The following is a 24,384-nucleotide window of genomic DNA, read 5'->3' as shown; positions in this document are numbered from 1 at the left end:
CAGTCGGCTCTAAATACTCAATATTTATAGTTTATGTGAAGTATTCAATAAAATACATCAATGATAAATAAATATTGTATAAGTATTTAAATTTGTTAGTCTTTATTAAATTCTCTGTATATTTTCATAAAGATGAGCTAACTGTAGCTAAAAGTAACTTTTAAATTTCAATATTTTTGCTTCCTGAACTCCCATAAACTAAAGATATATGATATATATTGTGTATAACTTTAATCGGAAATCGGAATATCAATTCTTGTTTTTTTGCTGACTGCTGGGTGCTGTCATAATTTTCTTATTTTCGGGTATTTGGGGATGAAATTGCCTTTGGTTTGGAATCGTTCCAATTTCGTGAAATAAACTGTTTACCTCTTAAGATTAAGCTTACTCACCGGGTCATCGTAATGAATCCGCAGTCCTTTGTGTCGTGCGTATTTTAGTATTGACTTGAAGGAAAGTCAATAGTGGTGTTTTGTGTGTTTTATACCAGTGTAACTGCCTTAAAATGGGTTCAGTGAACATAGATTGTGATACAAAACGCGAATTGGATGATAGCGGCTGCATACAAGATGGTAGGATAATATATTTCAATTAAAACCTTTGTTTTCTTTGACTTAAAAGATCGCTGTCGATAATCAATAAAAACAAATAGGTTTTGATTTTTATAGCAAAAGCAGAAATAATTGTTATATTATATTTAACGATTGCCCTCCTTTGTGTATTATCCATTTATTTTTTTATTTATTTTTACGAAACGATCTTTGTCTATTTGGCACTACAAAAAAAAAGAAGAAATTTAATTATTTATTCCTGTATTCAAATCAATCAGTCTCAATGCTGACAATATCCTTTTCTTATAAGATTAAATATCATTCGAAAACTAATCTAATACTAGCATAAAATATACAAAATATTTAAGAATTAGATGTAAGACATTATTTTAAATTAAAAATATATATTTAAATATAATATTTACAATTATTTAGATTTTTTTCCCTGTAAAATATATTTTTATCCTTTTTTACATTCTTCTTTAACATTCTGACTTATTCTATGCTATCAGTTTTCTTGTTTTAATATTAACTGTGGTGATAGATAGGTAATAAATAGAATGACAAGCAATTATACTTCCAATTAAAAAAAAAAAATCTAAATATATTCTTTTTTCAAATATTTTTGACTTTGTCGAAATATTTGTCCACTCACAAACTCACTCTTGCTAGCTACTAAATTATGGATTGATGCAAATATTTACCTTATTAAACTAAAAATTGTCTGACCGAGTCATGTATACATGCTTAGATTATTTGTCATATTTGTGTAAATAAACTAAATATAATTTAACTGATCCTCTACAAACTATTAAAAGTGTTAATTAATTCAGATTCACTATGCCAAGTTTAGAGACACCATAATTATTTAAAAAATGAATAAACACACTCGGTTTTGTATTTATAATATTATAATAAATATGCTAAATGAGTAAACGGGCCATTGGCGTGGTTGGTAGATACTTGTCTTTCACACTAAAGGTTGTGAGTTCGATTCCCACCCAGGACAGACATTTGTGTTATGAATATATCGTCTGTCCTGAGTCTGGGTGTAATTATCTATATAAGTATGTATTTACACAAGAAAAGTAGTATATGTAGTATATCAGTTGTCTGGTTTCCATAGTACGAGCTCTGCTTAGTTTGGGATCAGAGGGCCGTCTGTGAATAATGTCCCAGCATATTATTATAAACTAACTTAATTTCATTTTATTTTTTTTGTTTGTTGTGCTTTTACATCTTACACATTAAATGTGGTGTACCCTAATCCGCACCCAAAACATATTTTGTCCGTATGCTTCACGAATCAGTTTCAAATCGTAAGTATAAGTAGCAACTATAGTGAGCGACAAGCAAATAGGGTTCGTAAACTTTACTATAAATGGATTTTTTTTTTAAATCTATACCTATCTATGAAACTTGATACAAGAACACAATGTATAAGAACAAAATATTCTATTATAAGAATAAGATATTATATATAATATAACTTGATTTCAAGAACAAAAATATAAAAATAACAGTCAATGGTGTTTGTTTGTTCTTCTCTTCTCTAACATATCATTTATAGATATTTACGAGTGTAAATAAATAAACCTAATATATATATTAATGGCGCTTTACACACTTCCTTGCTTGTGTCATATCACTATAATAGGGGTTCAATTTTCATAAATCTTTTCTTAATGCTAACTAACTTTATTTGGTGGTAGGATGCTAACATCCGCCTGGCTTGTTACCACCGTACGCATGGTGAAAAACTCGTGAAGTGGCTTGCAGCCGCGTTTCGAGGTCAGCCAGCGTACAGCCAGTGCCCGAGCGAGTATTGCCGCGATGGGTGTTGGTCCAGTGGAGACGGCTGTTGAACCAATGCCGGGGGAAACTGTATTGACCTGCCGGACAGGGAGACCCGAAGAAACGGCTGTTCCGCTGGCCGCCCGTGGCATAGTACAGGGGCCCGAGCGTGCCTAACCAGCTCTCGAGGCTGCCCCACCAGGCCACGCATAATCTCGGGGTGGACCGTCGTGCCGGTTGGTGACCGGAAGGTGGGGTCCCGGCGGCCACTTCCGGGGGGGTTCGGGGGCCCTTCCGTCCGGCGGATCAGTATATTTTCCTTTTTGGCAAACATTTGGGAAAACACGCCTCCATACTTTGCCCATCCCTATCGTGGCAATACGTCGCTCGCCTCACGTCTCTTTTCCTAATTTCCAAATGGTAGCGCAAATAAGAAATAACGGTCGTTCAGCGGTGCACACCCCCACCATACCCACGCTGTTTGAGGTCGAGTTCTCTAACATCCGAGGACTCCATGCTAACCTCAACGCTGTCCACCACCATCTCGAGACAGCACGGCCAGCAATGTTGTTTCTCACGGAGACGCAAATACTCCGCCCTGCCGACACCAGCTACCTTAACTATCCCGGCTACATGCTGGAAGAATCTTTTAAAGCGAAAGCCGGAGTATGCTTGTTCGTCAGGGCGGATGTTTGTTGTCACCGATTGCGCTGCTTGGAGGACCCCTCCTTCTCCATGTTGGTGGTACGTGTGGACCTGGTTCGTCAGAGTCGAGTCTACGTGTGCCTCTACAGATCCCACAATGGTGACTTGGAGACAAGCCGATTATTCGACCATCTTAGTCGGTTGGCAGATGCTGCGCAAGAGCAGTTTCCTAACGCGGAATTGGTGTTTTTGGGGGATTTTAATGCTCACCATGAATCATGGTTGAAATCCCTCAAAACTGACCATGCTGGAAGAACTGCTCATGCTTTTGCTCTCACACACGACTTGACCCAACTGGTTGATCAGCCCACCAGGATCCCGGACATTGATGGGCAAGCGCCTTCTCTACTGGATCTTCTGCTGACTTCTCACCCGGTGGAATATCAGGTTGTGGTTCAGGCTGCACTTGGTTCTTCGGATCACGGCCTTATATCTACCAAAGTGCCACAGGCCAAGCTGCCGCCATCAGCGGTATGCAAACGTCGCGTTTGGCACTATAAGTCGGCAGATTGGGACGGTATGCGCGATTACTATGCGTCAGTCCCTTGGAAGGAACGTTGCTTCAGTGGGAATGACCCGACAGCTAGTGCCGCTGCTGTTGCTGATGAGATCATGTTAGGAATGGAATACTACATTCCTAGCTCAGATCTCATCAATAGGGGTACGCGTAACCGTTGGTTCACGCGTGAATGTGCCGACGCTGTATCATCTAAGCAGGCGGCATATCGCGCGTGGATCAAGGGCTGCATTAGCGGGGCATCTAACATTGACTCACTGAAAGCAAACTACAATAAAAATTCCAAGTCCTGTAGGAAGGCATACACGAGAGCAGATGCACAGCGCATTGTACAGATTGGTCATGACCTTATTTCGCATCCTAGGGGCTCCCGTAGCTTCTGGCGTCTGACCAAGTCTGTGCAAAACAATTTCTGCCAACCTTCGCTGCCACCGCTCAGAAATCCGGACGGATCGCTAGCTCACAGTCCGCAGGAGAAAGCCGACCTCCTGGCTAAACTCTTTGCCGACAACTCTGTGTTCGATGATTGTAGTGCGCAGCCACCAACAATACCTTCATGTGGCCACACGATGCCTGACATCAAAATCAGGCAACGTGATGTGCGTGCGGAACTGCAATCACTCGATATACGGAAAGCTAACGGTCCCGATGGAATACCAGCCATTGTGCTGAAGAAGTGCGCAGCGGAGCTGTCTCCTGTGTTAACGCGCCTGTTCCAACTTTCTCTCTCTTCGGGATGTGTGCCGGAGGCTTGGAGAAGAGCTAATGTGCAAGCGGTTCCCAAAAAAGGGGATCGGTCTGACCCGGCAAATTATCGGCCAATAGCTATCACCTCAGTACTTTGTAAGGTGATGGAACGGATTTTAAACAACCAACTGATCCATTACCTAGAAGATCACTGTCTAATTAATGATCGTCAGTACGGGTTTCGACCAAAACGGTCCACAGGTGATCTTCTAGCGTACGTAACGCACCTCTGGGGTGAAGCTATCGACAAGCATGGAGAATCGTTGGCTGTCAGCCTCGATATCTCCAAGGCTTTCGACAGGGTCTGGCACAGAAGTCTTCTCTCCAAGCTACCGGCATATGGTCTGTCTGCTCAGCTATGTACCTGGATTGCCAGCTTCCTACACAAGCGTAGCCTTCGTGTTTTAGTAGATGGTTGCGCTTCACAATTCTATGTAGTGAATGCTGGGGTCCCCCAGGGATCTGTGCTATCTCCCACACTCTTTCTTTTGCATATCAATGATATGCTCTCTCTTGGGAACATACATTGCTATGCAGATGATAGTACAGTGCATGGTGGATACCACGGACGCGCAGTGGCTGGGCGGGCGGAAACTGAGGAGAGGCGGGAGAATCTTGTCATTGAACTCGATAGGACATTAGAGCTCATCGCTAAATGGGGTTCTGATAATCTTGTTGAGTTTAATGCCAAGAAAACACAGGTGTGCGCTCTCACAGCGAAAAAGTCACCATTTTACCCTCATCCCTCCCTCTGTGGCACACCGCTGATGATACAAAGCAAAATCGCCATGCTGGGGATGGACGTTCGCTGCGACCTTAGTCCAAGGGATTACATCGAGGCTATTATAAAAACAGCTTCACGAAAACTCGGAGTTCTGAACAAGGTGCGGCGTTTTTTCACGCCACAACAACTGTGCCTGTTATACAAAACACAGGTACGGTCTTGCGTTGAATATTGCTCGCACCTTTGGGATGGCTCCGCTAAGTACCTAATGGAGGCCTTGGACCGTTTGCAGCGACGTGCAGTACGCATTATTGGCGACGTAAAGGTCACAAACACCCTTGAACCTTTACAATTGCGTCGCGAGATAGCAGCACTGAGCGCTTTCTATCGTCTGTATCACGGCGAGTGCTCTGAGGAATTATTCTCTCTAATTCCTGCTTCCCCCTTCCTTCTTAAGTCCACGCGAGCTGGTTCTCGATGTCACCGCCTAACTGTGACATCAATTCCATCGCGCACAAAGAAATTTGGCAACTCCTTTCTTTGCCGCACTACCAAAGAATGGAATTCCTTACCAGCTCACGTGTTCCCCTCCTCTTACAACCCGGGTTCCTTCAAACGAGGCGTGAAGAGGCATCTTGCGGGCCGGCATGGCGGGGACGGCTAGTACAGAACATTCTTCCCGACTGTACTGGCCGTCGTCGCGTTTGGACTCTACTACCACTTACCATCAGGTGGAGTGGAGTCATTTGCCATCCCGGGGCATATAAAAAAAAAAAAAAAAATAACTGCTTAAAAGGAATATATATGCATATTTTCATGGTGTACCCCCATTAGTTTGGGCTGTTCATTAATATGTCATTCAGTCAGTTACTTATTCTTTTCCATGTCCAGCATTGCGAAATAAATAGGTAAACAAAAGTCAACGTATCGACTATGTTATCAATTAATTTCTAAATAAAAAAAAAAACATAATTCTAGTAAATAAATGGTGTCAACACACCTCGCTGGGACGCGATCCCGTTTTCAGAGGCAGTGGCATCTAGCGACCGTATTACACAGTTGCACATGATGTACTCGGAAATGTACAATCTTTAAATTTTATACGGCATATGGTGTAGTTATAGTAAATGAGCTTCCCAGTAAAACTGTTGTCAACCGATTTTCATGAAATTTTGTCACATTTTCAAGGGTATATAAAATAAATAGGGTAACCCTCCAACACCCACCCCCACCCACTAGCAATAATTCCATACAATTATGTGGATTTTGAAGTCTATTTTAAACATATCTTGTGATAATTGGATACTTGTTTGCAAGAATCTTCTCTCATTATAGTTAAAGTTGGTCAAATTTTAAATTTTGCACTGTTTTTTTTTCTTTTTTGATTTGCAATACATGGTCAAACTCTTTAAAGGCTAACGAGAATGAGAATATAAAGTGTATTTTTTATATTGAGCATTTATATCTTTGCTGCTAGTGATGTATATAATGTATATTTATAATGATCAGTCTCCTATTTTAAATAATAAAAGAAATTCATAATACTACTTTAGCATGAATAAATAAGCTCCAAACCTTCTCCTCAAAAAGGGAGAGGAGGTCTTAGCCCGGCAATGGGACATTAACAGGCTGTTACTGTAATATTTTAACTTACAGTAAAAACAGTAACAGCCTGTTAATGTCCCACTGCTGGGCTAAGGCCTCCTCTCCCTTTTTGAGGAGAAGGTTTGGAGCTTATTCCACCACGCTGCTCCAATGCGGGTTGGTAGAATACACATGTGGCAGAATTTCAATGAAATCAGACAAATGCAGGTTTCCTCACGATGTTTTCCTTCACCGTCAAGCACGAGATGAATTATAAACACAAATTAAGCACATGAAAATTCAGTGGTGCTTGCCCGGGTTTGAAACCACGTTCATCGGTTAAGATTCACGCGTTCTTACCACTGGGCCATCTCGGCTTCTTACAACTTACAGTATTAAAATATAATGAATTGCTTACAGATTTCATCGTCAACGGCTTCAATCAAATCGGGCTTTTGGATTTATCTGATGATGTACTACTTTATATTCTACGTTATTGTTCTCCGAGGGATTTGAAAGCACTTGGATTGTAAGCATTGTTTTTTTACTTGAAGAGTTAATGACTGATGTTTATTGCTAGAGTTAATTAGGAGCTGGTAATCACCGTCTTTATATTTTACTGGTGGTAGAACTTCGTGCAAGCTCGTCTGGGTGGGTACTGTCAATGTCTATGAGCGTTGCTGACCATTTACCATCAGGTGGCCCATACGCGCGTCCGACATCCTATTCTTTAAAAAAAAAAAATTAGGTTTGCCAGGTCTTATTTACTTTCATGGGGCGAGCCCCATATACGCCCGTTCCACTGTTCCCGTGGGTGGAACGCGTAACGCGTTTTTCCAGCGTTATAAAAAAAGGTCTTATTTACTGGCTTGGTAGTTTTGGTTATGTTCATGACCAACTGAATTGTCATGTTATGGTCGTCCCTCCACACCCCACCCACCTAACACAAGCTTAATTGGAGGGGTAAATAGGAAAAATTGTTATATTATTTAAAAAAAAAGTGTTTATGAGAAAATTTGCATGTTTCGGGTAAAAATCTATGGTATGTTTATTTAATTGGAGCAGCGCACGTGGAATAAAACCGTCTCTTCAAACGGTTACCTTAGCCCAGCAGTGGGCCATAGGCTGTTACAGATAATTCAACTTGAATACGCTTTTGCGTTTGTAGTAATGTACTGTCATCATGGATAAATTAACCTTTTTTATGTAGGTATTTTGGGAAAAGAATAAACAAAATGACGCTTCTAACGCTACTTATGTCAAGTTCGAGTCACGTGGTATTTAGCGCAAACCGAATTATTCCGGTTTTAGTCACTGCGTGATTGACACGCATACAAACATACGCAAAAACGTCTCTAAGTCAATTTATCTGTGTGCCTAATGCGAGTTATTTTACTTGAATAGATTTGACGTGAACTGCCATTTTTATGGAAACTAAAAACAGCTTCATCTAGTGATAATAATCGGAATTCCATACAACGCTATCAAAAAAATTAAACCTTACAGCCACTGGGTTATTGAAACCCTACCCTAGACAAAAATAAAATGACATGGCAAGAATGACTTGCCGGTGAGAAATAGCCCGGTTAAAGGAGGCAACCCCGAGGCACGTACCCAGACAGGCTTTTTTTTCGGACCAGTCAGGGGACCCTTTCTCTATGTAAATTAAACCAAATTAGATCCGTACTTACTTGTGCATGATATCATTAGTTCATGCGTTCGTCTCGGCCGCCTCGTTCGTGAGCGCTCGTTATGGAGGCGCGTCGACGCGAGCTCGGTGCCCTGCAGCGAAGCGAGACTCAAATGGCTCCTCGACAACGCTCTCCATCAAGACACACGCGTGCTGATGCTGTCCGGATACGCTAGGAACGCGGACGGGTGAGTTTGAGATTCCGATTGCGAGAGGAGTAAAGATAAATAAACAACTGTGCTTTGAACGCCGGTGAAGTTATTATGGAAGTGGATTTAAGTGTATATAAGTAGTTAAGTGTAACAGTGTTGTGTTATATATAGAGATGTATTAATCGAGAACTGTTCGTAGTGCGTAATACTGCGGAGGTATTAGCGAATCGCATGGAATATGTAAATCTAAGCTTTGTTCATCTTTACTTCGGCCTGTTGACACTACCGCCTAGACATTGGCGCTGTAAGAAATATTAATTATCCCTTAAAAAAACAGTACTCAATCTGCGGTCCGCCGGGCTTTTGTGGTCGGCACACTTGGTGATACTTTAATTTCAACAATTTAAAATTTCAATGTTTTTTTATTAACATCTAAATAATTTGTATTCAACAACTGCTCCTAACTAACAAAAGTTGCACCTGAACTCTTCCGGTCGTGTCGGATTGCCGTCCCATCGGATTATGAGAGTTAGGGAATAGGGAGTGCACCTGTGTTTGCACACACACTTGTGCACTATAATATCTCCTGCACAGTTGGCTAATCTCTTTTGAGATTGGCCGCCGTGGCTGAAATCGGTCTGGAGGACTATTATTACATATCTATATGTCGTGGAAAGCGATATCGTTTAATATTAAGTTGCTGATTTGCGTATCATAGTACCAGAGAAAGGGTAAAATCCGTGACGTCACTTGTTATTGTAAAGACGGCACGTGAACAGAGCCGTGTTTGAAAGTCAGGAATTGAAACGGCACATTACGATTTCGGACGCGGACCAGGTCATTCCGAAACGAAACTGTCGGTTTACCCAGCTTTACTTTGGACCCTGTACCACCTACTCAAGATGGAGACAATAGTATCGCTCAGCCGTCGATCCCGACGTCATATATATAATACTCACTTCCGGAATCGGTCTGGAGGACTGTTATTATTATAAATAGTATAGTAAACACGTCGCCATGTTTAATTTTCTCATGTCCCTAGATGCCTCGGTCTGCTGAACGTCACACGGAAAGAAGCCTCGGAGGAGAAGGACGAATCAGTCGAAACTGAGGCAGGTACGAACAATGAGCCAAATATACGTGGTAAGTTTTGTATTATGTGTAATCTTATGTATAAATAAGGGGGGGGGGGGTTCAGGTAAGCTATGTCATTAAATATTATGATGAGCGGTTGACTAGTTCATTTATTTATTTAAATACAGGAAACAAACAGTACAGCACCATAAATGAAAGTATTGTATACATATACCAATACAGTTTAGAATAATAGACAAAACATTAAAAGAGCAAAAAATAACACATAATTAAAAATTATTTTAAAATAAAATAAATATTAGAAAAAGAAATGACAATTTATATAAAGATTCTTAAAACTAGACATGTATACGAATAATTTTATCAATTACTAAATAATGAAATAAATTCGCTAACATTTTACGAATTATATATAAAATAATACAATTTACTATAATTTAGAAATTATTGCATTACTTATTTCTGTTTTTTACGGTTTGTTTTGTACCCATCGGAATCAATATCAAGAAAATATTTGTCGTATGTTTCACATGCTCTGAAAAGAGTTCTGGGCATATTTGGTTTCAGTTTTTGGTTTATAAAAAAGGGATTGACGGCGTATTAACAATGGAACATCTAAATATAACGAACTGGTGGTAGGGCTTTGTGCTCGTCTGAGTAGGTACCACCCACTCATCAGATATTCTACCGCAAAACAGCAGTACTTGGTATTGTTGTGTTCCGGTTTGAAGGATGAGTGAGCCAGTGTACTTACAGGCACGAGGGACATAACATCTTAGTTTTCAAGGGTGGTGGCGCATTGGCGATGTAAGCGATGGTTAACATTTCTTACATTGTCAATGTCTGTGGGCGTTGGTGACCGCTTACCATCAGGTGGCCCATATGTTTGTTCGCCTACCTATTCTAATAAGGAAACTTTCGCAATAATTAATATTACTTTGGATATCTTAAAAGGTGGAAGATTTTGGGTGGTTAATTGGTGTATGATTAATACCGTGTTCGGTGGTGAAAGAAGACATTTGAGGATACTGGACAACGTTATGAAACCCACAAAGATAGTTTTTTTTTATATATAGAAATGCCTTATTTTTTTATTATTATTACTAATAATAATTATATCCTGGGACATTATCTACACATGGCTATCAGATCCCAAGCAGACTACAGAACTAAGCAGAACTTGTATTATAGAAAAGTAGTAGATGTAGTATATCAGTTGTCTTCTGATATACTACATATACTACTTCTCTTTTGTAAATACATACTTATATAGATAATTGCACCCAGACTCAGGACAAACAGACATGTTCATGCACACAAATGTCTGTCCTGGGTGGTAATCGAACCCACAACCTTCGGCGTGAAAGGCAAGTATCTACCAACTACGCCAACCGGCCCGGCATTCATTATTGAACATGAGATTTGAAATTATTAATTCGCAAAGTTAAAAGGTGACGTCATCATGAGAATGTGTCTCTTCCCTTCAGAGCAGATCCACGAAATACCGATACCAGTTCACTTAGAGAGACATCACGCAAGACTCTTCATCAGTGCCCAGAGGACTCCGAATATGCCAAGGTGAGAATTTTCCTTGTTCTATTGAGATGTGTTGATGATACGACCTCCTAACTGCTTATGATCTCCTGGTACATGAGGCACTTGCTCCATAACCAATATTTATGCCTTTCCTGATATTATGTTATTTACATTTATGTATGTATACTATCCCTGACATCAATGACATTCCTCTTGAGTCACATGTATAAGCTGTTCTCAAGAGTCGTCACGAATCGTCTCGCCAGACGACTTGACGAGTTCCAGCCCTCAGAGCAAGCCGGCTTTCGATCAGGCTACAGCACCGTGGACCACATCCATACTGTTCGGCAGATTGTGTAGAAGACCGAGGAGTACAATCAGCTGCTGTGTATGGCTTTTGTGGATTACAAGAAAGCCTTTAACTCAATCGAAACCTGGGCAGTGATCGACTCATTGTAGAGATGTCATATCGATTGGAGATATATCGAGGTACTGAGATGTCTGTACAACACCGCTACAATGACTGTCCACATCCAGGACTGTAAGACGAAGGCGATCCAACTGCGCAGAGGGGTGAGACAGGGGGATGTAATAACCCCGAAACTGTTCACCAACGCGTTGGAAGACGTTTTCAAGACGCTGGATTGGACTGGTTATAGAGTCAATGTAAACGGCGAGTAGTCACACCTTCGAATTGCCGATGATATCGTCATCATAGCAGGGTCGCTGGAACAACTCACCGAAATGCTGCGTAGCCTAAGCGAGTCTTTCCGGCGTATCGGGGTCGGTATGAACTTGGACAAGACCGAGGTCATGTTCAATAGGCATGTCGTGACGGGACCGATATACGTCGAAGGGATACCTCTCGAAGTTTTTAGTGAATATACCTACCTAGGAAAGATAATACAAGTCGGTAGGAACAACTTCAAGAAGGAAGCCGATCGAAGAATTCGCTTGGGATGGGCAGCATTTGGCAACCTTCGTCAAGTCGTCTATACCGCAATGTTTGAAGACGAAAGTCTTCAACCAATGCGTCTTACCTGCCATGACTAACGGTGCCGAAATGTGGACACTAACTGCGGGACTAGTCCACAAATTCAAAGTCGCTCAGCGTGCTATGGAGCGAGTAAGCTCGGAGTGTCTTTGAAGGATAAGATCAGAAATGAGATTATCCGGAAAAGAACCGGACTCACCGACATAGCTTGCAAAATTAACAGGCTAAAGTGGCAGTGGGCTGATCACGTATGTCGTAGGACCGATAGCCGTTGGAGCAGACGAGTTCTAGAGTGGAGACCTCGGATCGGCAAATGCAGCGTAGGGCGCCCTCCAGCAAGCCACTTTCTTAAGGTAATCGATCCACGATCCACGACCGTGGGTTCAAATCCGGGCAAGTACCACTGAATATTCATGTGCTTAATTTGTGTTTATAATTCATCTGGTGGTGGTGGTTTCACATCAGGAAACCTGCATGTGTCTAATTTCCTTGAAATTATGCATTGGAGCAGCGTGATGAAATAAGCTCCCAAACCTTCTCCTCGAAAAGAGAGAGGAGGCTTTAGCCCAGCAGTGAGACATTAACAGGCTGTTACTGTTACTGTACTGTACTGATAAATTAGCCGATTATCTCTTGTCAAAGGTCGACATGCAATATTTATTGACGGGCACTATATAATGATGGAATAATAATAGTCCTCCAGACCGATTTCAGCCACGGCGGCCAATCTCAAGAGAGATTAGCCATAGAGCACAGTTGCACTCTCTATTCCCTAACTCTCATAATTCAGGGGACGGCAATCCGGCACGACCGGAAAGAGTTCAGGAGTAGGACCAACGGCTTTACGTGCTTTCCGAGGCACGAGAGTGTACACACTTCGAACTTCCAAGCTGCTACATATTGTAGTCCTTTATGCTGTTTATAGATACCGTGGTTTTCCATCGTGGTCGGACGAGAGCAACATGGGCCGCAGTGGGCCGCAGCGTTGCAACGGACCGCAGTTCTCGTTCTCGCAGCAACTGCTCCAGCAGCTCGTCTCCAGCTGTACGCAGCTGACCACGCTGGCCGTGGATTACTGTAATATTGATTGTAATCGGGTAATTGATTAATAATACTTTCCTTCTAATCTAATACTATCAGAATATATATATATTTAATAGGCTTTTCAACAATTAAATCCTTTATATATAGTGGTCACCATCGCCCATAGACATTGAAGAAATATTAACTATCCTTGGGAACTAAGATGTTATGTCCCTTGCGCCTGTAGTTACATTGTCTCACTCACCCTTCAAACCGTAACACAATAATACTTATTATAAAACGAATGTTAATATTTCTAAACCGGTTATTTGGGCACACATCAGTTTAGAAATGACCCTGTCATGGACAGGCTGAATCCCATCCAGACTAGTAAAGGAATCCAGGATCTCATTAAAAAATTGCAATCCACAAAAATTTTGATCGCCTAGAAGTGGAAAAATGAAGGCACACAAAATTATCAAACTATAAACCGATAGGAACATAAAACAGACTTGGGTAAAATGTAATCAGATTAATGATTAACAATTACGGTTACAATACGTAATCATTAATCGCGATTACAGATTAACTTTGTTTGATTTTGAAGAGGACGTGCGGGAGATGTTCTTTTCCACTTTGGGTTTTTGATTACTTTCGTTATACTGTAATCGGGATTGATGATAACAAATTGTAATCGTAATCAATAATCTAACTGCATTTTCCCAAGTTTGGATATAACGAATGAACGGACAACGCGTCTGTTAAGACTTAAACGGAATGTATTATAGATTATCTAGAACCGGCAAGATTCTTCAGTCATTGTCTGTTACTTTCAGACCAACCTCGGTCATTTCCCGAAGATGCTTAAGAAGCTCTCCCTGCGCGGGACAAGGTGCTACAATATGCCGACAGACAAATCATTCCTGTTCAAGATACAAGAGCATTTACCGATACTGGAGGTGAGTTAGACTATTAGGAGGGGGGTGGGGGTAATACTTTGGTAGGTACTTATTTGATTTTTCTATCGAAAACATCTTGTAGAGGTTATTTTTTTATTGTATATCCAAGTTAGCTATTACAAGTACATTCGAAACGTCATTTAAAAAAAAAATTAAGTTATCACCGTTTCGCTATGTAGATTCTACCGAGAAGAATCGTTTTTTTTTTTACACTTGTTAGGCCAGCGTTTGACCGTTGACTTGCCTGATGTTAAGCATCGACACGGTCTAGAATGTAGCACGCTTGCCCCATCCTGGAGTTTTGTAGTTGGAAACGATTCTCTTCGTGTAGTAGCTTCATATATTAAAAATAGATAATTAGGGTCTTTTATCCAATCTTATAAAATATTTAAAGTCTTAGACTTATATTATCATGTATTTCCATGTATAATAATCAAATATTATATATATATATATATATATATATATATATAATATATGTAATAGAAGTAGCACGCTTGCCTAGAAGAAACCTGTTCACTCTGGATTTGAAGACACCAAAATTGTACCTATCAGGAAATACGGACTCGGGCAAAGCATTCCATAGTTTCGCAGTGCAATGTTATCTACATTCTTCAAAGCTTCAAAGCGCTTCGTACGTTGCCGGGGAATTTCCACTGTGTACTTAAATATCTTATATAACTTTAATTATTATTAGATTATAGTTTTACAGAGCTAGGCTAGGCTATTAAATAAAAAAAAATATGGAGCGTGGTTACAATGATAGAAAGAAAATCTTTTTATTAGATATATTATAATAAAAAGAAAATCTTTTTATTAGAGAGAGTTCCACTAAAGAGGTTTAGCGTAATTAAGCTCGGACTACGTTCAAATGTTCAACATGTACAAATAAATAAATTACTAACCAAACAAATGATAGGCTTTTTTATTAATAAAAAAAAAAACAATTTGGTTATCACTATTTATGTATTTGTAACAGAGCCTCAACGTTTCGGAGTGCGAGTGGATGGACCCAGCGACCCTGCTACCGCTGAGCAAGATGCCCAAACTTGAGGAGTTGTTCATGCGCGACTGTCCCAAGCTGGCCGAGTTCGTTGCGTACGCCTCCCTAACATCGAGATACGGCTTCAGGACTTTGAGGGTAACTTGAAAATGAGTTAAATTAAAAAAAAAGACAACCTTGATTTATGTATGGTCCATCGTCTACATTTTGCGAGTTCTACAATCTATGGTCCATTTCGGGTGACGCATGGTCCATACTTTAACGTGACGTCCACAAAATATGGTAAATAACTCGTGGCCCATAATTTCAGGTATTATATACTCGTGGTCCATAACGTATGTGTTCGACAACGTGTGCTCCCCTGTCTCACCGGCTTACCGTTCCAGTCGCTGGACTTGCGCGGCTCGCCAGTGGGCGACTCGGAGGTGTCCGCGCTGGGCTGGCTGCCCAACCTGGAGAACCTGTGGCTGGCGGCGCGGCGGCGCCACGCGGGGCGGTTCAAGCGCCACCACGCGCACTACGCCGACGACCCGCCCGTGCAGCACGACCAGCTGGACGACTGGGAGCAGCAGGTCGGTGTGCCTATATTCTAAACTATTAATGTCATATATAGTAGGGCTTTGTGCAAGCTCGTCTGGGTAGGTACCATCCACTCATCAGATATTCTACCGCAAAACAGCAGTACTTGGTATTGTTGTGTTCCGGTTTGAAGGGTGAGTGAGCCAGTGTAACTACAGGCACAAGTGATATAACATCTTAGTTCCCAAGGTAGGTGTTTCTTACAATGCCAATGTCTAAGGGCGTTTGGTGACCACTTACCATCAAGTGGCCCATATGCTCGTCCGCCATCCTATTCTATAAAAAAAAATGTGTCTTATCTATTTTGCCGTATCACTAACTTTCAGTAGGCTTAAAGTAATTAAGACAGTTATAATATAAAAAATGATATGACGCTTGTGCATCTTTTCCATCACCTTTGGTTCAGCTCTGGCATTTGTCGAACGGTTTAGGTTCGAGGGTGTGACCAACGCACTCACATTTAAGTTTACGTAGCCCACGGCGCTTGCACTTTGCTAATGTTATGTCGTTTGTTACAGGAACCGGATTACTTCAAATCGAAATCGGTCCCGGACACCAGCGTCGAAGATCCGGAGACGGATGACGTTCAGCCTTCGGGTAGTCAAACTGAACCAGCTGTTGAGAGTCAAACGGAAACCCAAACGTTAGTAAACCAGCCTTTATTATACATGCACACGTACGTACACGCACGCACGCACGTACACACGCATACGTTTAGACAAAATTATCCAAATATTTCAAATCATGTAACCTTTTTTTGAGGCTTGAAGCGTACTCCACCATGCTTCGATACATGTGACGGGTTATCAAGCGGCACATGCATGATTCGAACACAAATTTATAATTTATTCTATCACGTTGCTCAGCCGTGATGGCCCAGTGGTAAGAACGCGTGAACCGATGGTCTTGGGTTCAAACCAGGGCAAGCACCATGGAATTTTCATGTGCTTAATTCGTTATTATAATTCATCTCGTGCTTGACGGTGAAGGAAAACATCGCGAGGAAACCTGAATGTCTCGAATTTCACTGAAATACTGCTACATGTGTATTCCACCAACCAACATTGGAGCAGCGTGGTGGAATAAGCTCCAAACCTTCTCCTCCTCCTATACCTGTAAAGATACTGTTAGTAATATCCTGGGACGTCTGATCCCAAACTAAGCAGAGCTCTTACTATGGAAACCAGACAACTGATATACTACATATAATACTTTTATTTTTTAAATACATACTTATATAGATAATTACACACAGACTCAGGACAAACAGACATGTTCATGCACACAAATGTCTGTCCTGGATCTACCAACCACGCCAACCGGCTCTAATTATTTATTGAAATATGTTTTTATACTAATATTGAATAATTTTGACTTAATTGCATTGCATAGTTTTAATATAATTTATTATTTACTATTGTCTACATGTTTGATAGTTGAATGATTACATTGATATTTTCAGATCGGCGACATTCAATACTAACACCGAGAGGGATAAAGAGGGCACGTCAAAGAGGAAACCGGAAGACGGCAGCGGTGACAGCGCGGTAATCAACGGGGAATCCCCGCTCAATAAACGTCAGAAAATCGATAACGTTTCGAATGAATCAAACGATACCACGAATACGTCAAATAACAGTCACACGAAAGGTGACTCGAACGGTACCAACGGTAACGGTCAAAGTCAAAATAACGAAACGAAAAGCGATGATTATCCAAAGAACAGGATAATGAAAATCAACTGCGAGATAAACGTGAACGTGATCGGTGTAATTGAAACGGATAGTGATGACCCTGATGTGATGAATGATGAAGAAGCTGATAACAGATACGAGAACCAGCCGGTCAACGGTGACTCGAGAAACGACGAAAACGGCAACGACGACAATAATCCGCTGAGCGTTCCAAATTTAAACGCACAGGCCAACGAGAATGCCAGGAACGAAAATTTTCGGATGCAGAACCAAAGAGGCGGCAGTCCAGACTGTATAGTGGACTGCATCAAAATCGATCAGCTAATAGACGTCGGGGAGCTTAGGTGCGGAAGGCAGAACGAGGTCATAGTTATAGCGAGCACATCTCGAGCTAAATTGAATTCGCGCCAAGACGACGGATACGTCCATTTCAGGAACCAAGAACCGGTACCGGCCGAGGAAAACGCTACGGCTAAAGCGGAGAACGAGGCGAAATCGAAAAACGAAGAAGATACTGCCGACGCTGGACCGAAGCAAACGCTGAAACGTCCGAATGAAAACGTAAATGAAGGAGCATCTACGTCGAAGGAAGGGGAGAAGTCGGAGGAGCCGAAGGAGAAGTACGTTTGCTTTCGGAAGAACCAGGAACCGGTGTACGTGAACTGTACGCCGGAGAATCAGGCGAATCAGAATCAGCAGAACCAGAGACGGGAACCGCTTCCGCCGATCCAGTATCAGATCGAGCCGCGGCATCACGTGCTCTACGTCAGCGTCGGCCCCCAACTGAACACGTATCGATTCCCGCGCGATTCCTCTGAACTTGATCGCCATTTGAATTTGAACTTTCGTTCCACGCACGTGGACTCAAGTTCGCTTGTAACGGATTTCGCGATGCGTCGCTTCGGTCGAGCTGATGGGGAGGACGTCAATATAATCCACATCGGCCCCAACGGTCCGATGGTCGTCGGTCATGACACCGGTTCGAGACCGGACCGGTCGAATTTACGGTTCCTGTCCGTTACCGGTTATAGGAACATAACGGACCGGAGTCTGGTCCACCTCGCGACGGCCGCCCCGAATCTCACGAGGATCGATTTCACTGATACGAATGTTAGCGAAAATGGCGCGGAGAATTTTCGCGGTATCCGACCGGACTGCGAATTGACTTTCAGCAAATACACAGATAATATAGATTGATCTGCAATACTTGTATGCGGCAAAACGGATCTCATGAATTGATTATGATTTTACTCGAATTTTAACCAACGAAGGAGGTTTTATTCGATTTTTTTTTAAATGTTATATATAACCTCTTTAAAAGAAAATTCTATCGGACCTCACCTCATAATGATTCAAAATTATTATTATAATAAATTATTATCATAAAACAGTAGTTTATAGTTAATGATAATTTGATTAAATGTTCTAAGTGTATCGGTGTAATAAATATAAAGGTGGATGCGCACTGTTAAAACGAGACGCTGCGTGAAAATTTAATAAAATTCTTCGCTCGACGTAGTTCAGAATTCAAATGCAGGATTTTGATACGAGCTCACCCCCATTTATCAACATGGGAGTAAAATTTTCAAAAATCTTTTCTAAACTACTGTGTAATGGGGACGCGTATGAAAATTTTCATGGTGCTAGCCTTAATAGTTTGGGCTTGTAAGTCGATATGTCAGTAAAATGTCGATATGATAGTAGAATAATTTGTCCTGACCATCAATCACAGGCAAAACTACCCAGTATAGTACGCTGAGATTCGCAACAGATTAATTTTATAACGTAAATAAAATCTGACAATAGGTTCGTCTTCAATCGGATTTTGTAATAATACATTTTGTTTTATTGTTAATTCTACTTCGGGTATATAATTGTTCGACTGCAAGGAAGCTAGCGGCTTTTTGGCGAGCGATTATAAACGCTTCAGAATGCTAATATCCCATCCCATTAAATGAGAGCCAAGCTCAATATTATGATAAATGCCTTCAATGACAAAAGAAGTGGGATCTAAATGGGTGCCAAGTTCAATGGTCAGTCCTGAAATTTATTTATAATAACTTAAAATATCATTTCTTCTTATATCTCAGGATAATATATTGAAGCCTAAGGTCTGACTGGGCTAGTTTACATATACGAATTGTAGCGTGTCTAGGCCCGCGGCCGTTTACTAGACGCAATGCAAACAAATGAACTAAAAAAAAAAAACTTAGTAACCCTGTATATGTTCTTGTAATTATGTATATGTAAATCGTGTAATCATCTTTTGGTCTTAGTTATATATCATATTTATATAATAATTACCGTTTAAATATATAAATAAATTATAAATTTGTGATGAAATGTGACCGTCAAAAAACGGTAGATATCATTATCGTGCCATTGCATTAAATTGAAGGTTCTTAAAGTAATTTATAAATGTGGAATTAAGTAAATGAAAGATGGCGTCACGTACATGACGTCACGAGAGAGCGTCAAACCGTTTGACGTCTCGTGTCGCGTCAAAAATATTACACAGTGTCGTTAAAGCGATACGTTTTAACAGTGTGCGTCTATTTTAATAGTTTTTTATTAAGTCGGTTCGTAAAAGGGACGTTGGATAGATGAAATCAAAAGTGCTATTATTTCGTAAGCGGTTTCGGTGTGAAGACGAAAAGCGTGAAGGTCATTGGTCAATGTATATTTCCTTAATTATCTGTGTAATATTTTTTTATTATCTGTGTAGTTTTTCATCTACGTGTGTAAACGTGTATATAAGAATTAGTAAAAAAATGAAATTGATTAATATCGTAGCGGGTTTGAATAATTTTCAAATCGGTATGTAAGTATTATAGCGGTTTGTATACATAGATATGTGTACTTCGTTCGTTTCGGCTCTATAAAAATATTAATTGATTATAGCCAATGCGCCACCAACCTTGGGAACTAAGATGTTGTGTCCCTTGTGCCTGTAATAACACTGGCTCACTCACCCTTCAAACTGTAACACAACGATGCTAAGTATAGCTGTTTGACGGTAGAATATCTGATGAGTAATGGTGCCTACCCAGACGGGCATGCACAAAGCACGACCATCTAGAGTAAAATGTCTATATATATATATAGATAAAAGGCAAAACTTTATCTAAATACAAAATTTGAGTGAAATCATTAAGACCGTAACCGCGATACGCCAAATATCTATTTATATATATGTATATTTTATAAATAAATAGGAATTTTAAGGGCACAGTTGGCAGGAAGTAATCGTTGAGGTGGGGAGAGCGTTTGCATGTAGCAGAGTTACGACATAACCGCGTTGCGTGACGTCACTAATCTCTGCTGTGAGTGTTTCCCTTACGTAGGGTAATCCTATCGTCATTGTCGTTGCATGGAACGCACGAGTCTACGGTTAGCTATGAGGGAGATGAAAGAACAAGCCTGTTCCATCACCGGGTTTTGCCTAGCTCTCTCAGAATACGCCTGTAGTAGGCAACTTAGTACGTGTGTTGGTAACAGCCGACTTATATAATTGAAAATAATTATATAAATATGTAATATATCCCTTTATATGTTATATGTAATATATGTCTTGATGTAATGCCGCAAACCCGGAGGTCCTGAGTTCAATTCTCAGGTCGGACCAATAAAAAGTTATTTGGTTTTTCTGTCGGAAAAATCTCAGTATCAGCACGGAGTCTGAAAGTTGGAAGTGTGTACACTCCCGTGCCTCGGAAAGTACGTAAAGCCGTTGGTCCTGCGCCTGAACTCTTTCCGGTCGTGTCCGATTGCCGTCCCATCGGATTTTGAGAGTTAGGGAATAGAGAGTGCACCTGTGTTTGCGCACACACTTGTGCACTATAATATTTCCAGCGTATTTGCCTAATCTCTCTTGAGGGACACTCAAATGTATAGATTAACATTCGATGATTCGTCGTTTCCGTTTTAACGGAATTTAGTAATCAAAAGAGTTGTATACTCTGTGGTCGTAAAATGACCCAGTGCGAATGAAATGGCAATATATACATATTACTGTGAGTGACAGAGATAAGTTATGCTATGTCAACTTCAATTAAAATATCTTAAAACATACTCGAGGTGTAGCGTTGAGATTTTTCTCATATTTCTAATCGAACAATTATAATATAATTAATTTTATTCTTATATATTATATAATTTATTTTAAAATGATTAATATATTATATATAATTTTTTTATTAATTTATGCTCGTAATATTATATATTGTCTTTTTAATTTGTACGTTCTTATTAATGTGAAAACTACTGAAAACTCGAATGTGTTTGTTACCCAAAAAAATATTGCAATAATGAAGCCAGCGTAGCTAAAGAGCTTCTTGATATTAATATTTGTGTTTATCGAACGTTATTTAAGAGTTTTGATTAACAACGTTCTTGTCGTTCGTTTCACTTTGTTCAGTATTATAAGTCGCTTTAAACGTCACCATTTTTTAAATTAGATGGGCTAATAGGCCATCTGATTTGCTGGTGTGACCACACTGGGACCCATAGATTAGGGCCTTAAGAATTACTAAACATTCCGTACGTGACCAATGCGTCACTGACCTTTAAAATACGCCTTGTGCCTGTAGTTACATCCCGCTCGCCCCTCAAACCGGAACATGACAATACCAAGTATTGCTGTTTGGCGGTAGAATATCTGATGAGTGGGTTGTACCTACCCAGGCCCTACCATCAAGCAAATTACGTCTACATATCATAACAAAGACGAAGTCACAATAAAAGAGCTGGTTACTTAATTTATTTATTTACTATGTATAATATATATATGTATATATAATAATGCCTTACTACGATATTAATTAATTTGAAAAAAATTAAATTAGTCTAAGATTGAACTGTATTTCTCTTGTCATCCAAGTAGAATTAATATTCAAAGATATTGTTATATAATATTGTTTGCACAAGCTGAAGCGCGTCACACGCCATAATTATACCTGTGGCCCGTTGATATAAGGGTCAAAATACTATACTAGTAAAGTAGCAGTAAATGTCTCACTGTTGGGCTAAGGTGGTCTCCGTTTGAGGAGTTTGGCTACACGTGTGGTAGACTTTTCAAACGCCTGCAATATCCTCACGAGTCAAGTACGCAAAGAAAAATATGAAAATTCAGTGATGCTTGCTTATGGGTTCGAACCCATGACCTTCGGTCTAGATTCACGCGTTTGAACCACTGCACCCTCTCATATTTCACATATGCTATAAACCTTTTGATAATCAGAATGGAAGCAAAGAATATGTTTGTGGTTTTTAACACTAGTTTTAGGGGAAGGGGGGATAGTCTATGTCCTTCCTTTTGGTTCAAGCTTGCCTCATATCAAGTTTTATCAAAATCGGTTCAGTGGTTCAGCGGTGAAAGACGGACACACAGATAAAGTTACTCTCGCATTTATTATATTAAGTATATGATACGCCATTTCTCGTGATATTGTTGGTATTAGTAATGTTAAGCTCATTCCGTTTCAGCACAAATAGTTTTATAGGTTTTTTTTTTTCATTTAATTATTTCGCTAATGCAAGGTGTGATTTTCGTTTTACTCATACGTGTATTTTCGCCCATATAGCATCGAGTCACAGACGTCATATGTTTTCAAATGAAATGATTGTATTGGGTTGTCATGTCGAGATATCTTTAGTTGAGATTCGGTGTTTGCACGTGCCTCGGACAGCACGTGATGCCGTTGGTCTCGAATTGGAACTCCCGATCGTGACGTGACTGTGGGATGTGTCTGTTCTTTCCCAAATACTTAATGAAAATTATGTTTCCAGCACAGTTGTCTCCTCTCGTTTCTCAAATAAAGATATCATCGTTATCACCACCACGCCGCCACCATAATCACCACCACCGCCATCATAGTTCATTATCATCATATGTAACGATATCACAAAACAAATATTAAAATATCTCAAGATACTGTTTATACCCTAAGGAGATTTTGAGTTAATAAACATTATAAACAAATAAATTATATGTTTAAATGTATTCTTTATATACCTTAGTTATATATGTATATATAACTCTCGTTTATATAATATCGTTGCGGTTTAACCGTTTTCGACCACTATTTGTAACACAACGATCCGGTTGGGGTCGGAAACCGTATCGCAACCGTTACTAGTAAAATTGGCGCCCTGTATTTACTAATAGTATTCATGTATGTAAGAAGTCACTTCATTACTCATCCGTGGAATGTTGACAACCGACTTTTGGTGTTATACTATTTTGACGCGTGTATTCTTGAAATGTTATGATTATAACCTTCTGATATTTAACGAACGTTTTCTGCGGTGAGTATGGAGTTCTTAGAGAAAAGCTCTGTATTTGATAAAAATCATTAATTAAATTTTATTTATTTTATATCTTTAGATACTGTAACGGTTTCTGAACGAATCAACGTCCGATTTATTAATCTGTCGAAATCCTAAACGCTCATTGGTCACCCATTACGTCATAAACCGCCATCGACCAATCAGATGAATTAATCTGACTGATGAACATTTCAGAATAGAGGTCAATGTGTTGACGCGCTTAAATCTATTGTACACTATTTCTAAATTACATAAATTCATTTCACAGAATAAAAATTATTGCTATCCATCTTTCGCCTTTTATTTATCATTGTGTGTGAAAAGCCGAGATGGCCTAGTGATTAAAACGCGTGAATCTTAACCGATGATCGTGGGTTCATACCCGGGCAAGCACCACTGAATTTTCATGTGCTTAATTTGTGTTTATAATTCATCTCGTGCTTGACGGTGAAGGAAAACCTGCATGTGTCTAATTTCATTGAAATTATGCCACATGTGTATTCTACCAATCCGCATTGGAGCAGCATGGTGGAATAAGCTCCAAACGTTCTCAAAAGGGAGAGGAGGCCTTAGGCCAGCAGTGGGACATTAACAGGCTGTTACTGTAAGTATGTGTGGGTGATTCTTAGTTTTAAACTAGCCAATAACAAGAGTGAAGACAAATAAACGACATTAACCTTGAAATGACGCGATATCATTGGTCGAGATTG

General features: G+C 40.1%; 1 protein-coding gene across 2 annotated transcripts; it reads left to right on the top strand.

The window, feature by feature from the left end:
* Nucleotides 1-266: 266 nt before the first annotated feature.
* LOC126779898 (uncharacterized) lies at nt 267-24,127 on the top strand. Of its 2 annotated transcripts, none has more exons than XM_050504072.1 (11): nt 267-572; nt 7,043-7,151; nt 8,333-8,500; nt 9,507-9,580; nt 11,047-11,137; nt 13,015-13,186; nt 13,949-14,071; nt 15,051-15,212; nt 15,461-15,646; nt 16,172-16,296; nt 17,116-24,127. In XM_050504072.1, the coding sequence occupies exons 1-11, from the start codon at nt 506-508 to the stop codon at nt 18,542-18,544; spliced, it is 2,706 nt and encodes a 901-aa protein (XP_050360029.1). In that variant the 5' UTR covers nt 267-505; the 3' UTR covers nt 18,545-24,127. The 2 variants fall into 2 exon arrangements, with proteins under 2 accessions (XP_050360029.1, XP_050360028.1); XM_050504071.1 differs by having other exon boundaries at nt 9,507-9,607.
* Nucleotides 24,128-24,384: the final 257 nt, after the last annotated feature.

This window comes from Nymphalis io, chromosome 30 (genome assembly GCF_905147045.1).
Source record: "Nymphalis io chromosome 30, ilAglIoxx1.1, whole genome shotgun sequence".
Lineage (NCBI taxonomy): Eukaryota > Metazoa > Arthropoda > Insecta > Lepidoptera > Nymphalidae > Nymphalis > Nymphalis io.
This window is presented reverse-complemented; position numbering and strand designations above follow the sequence as displayed.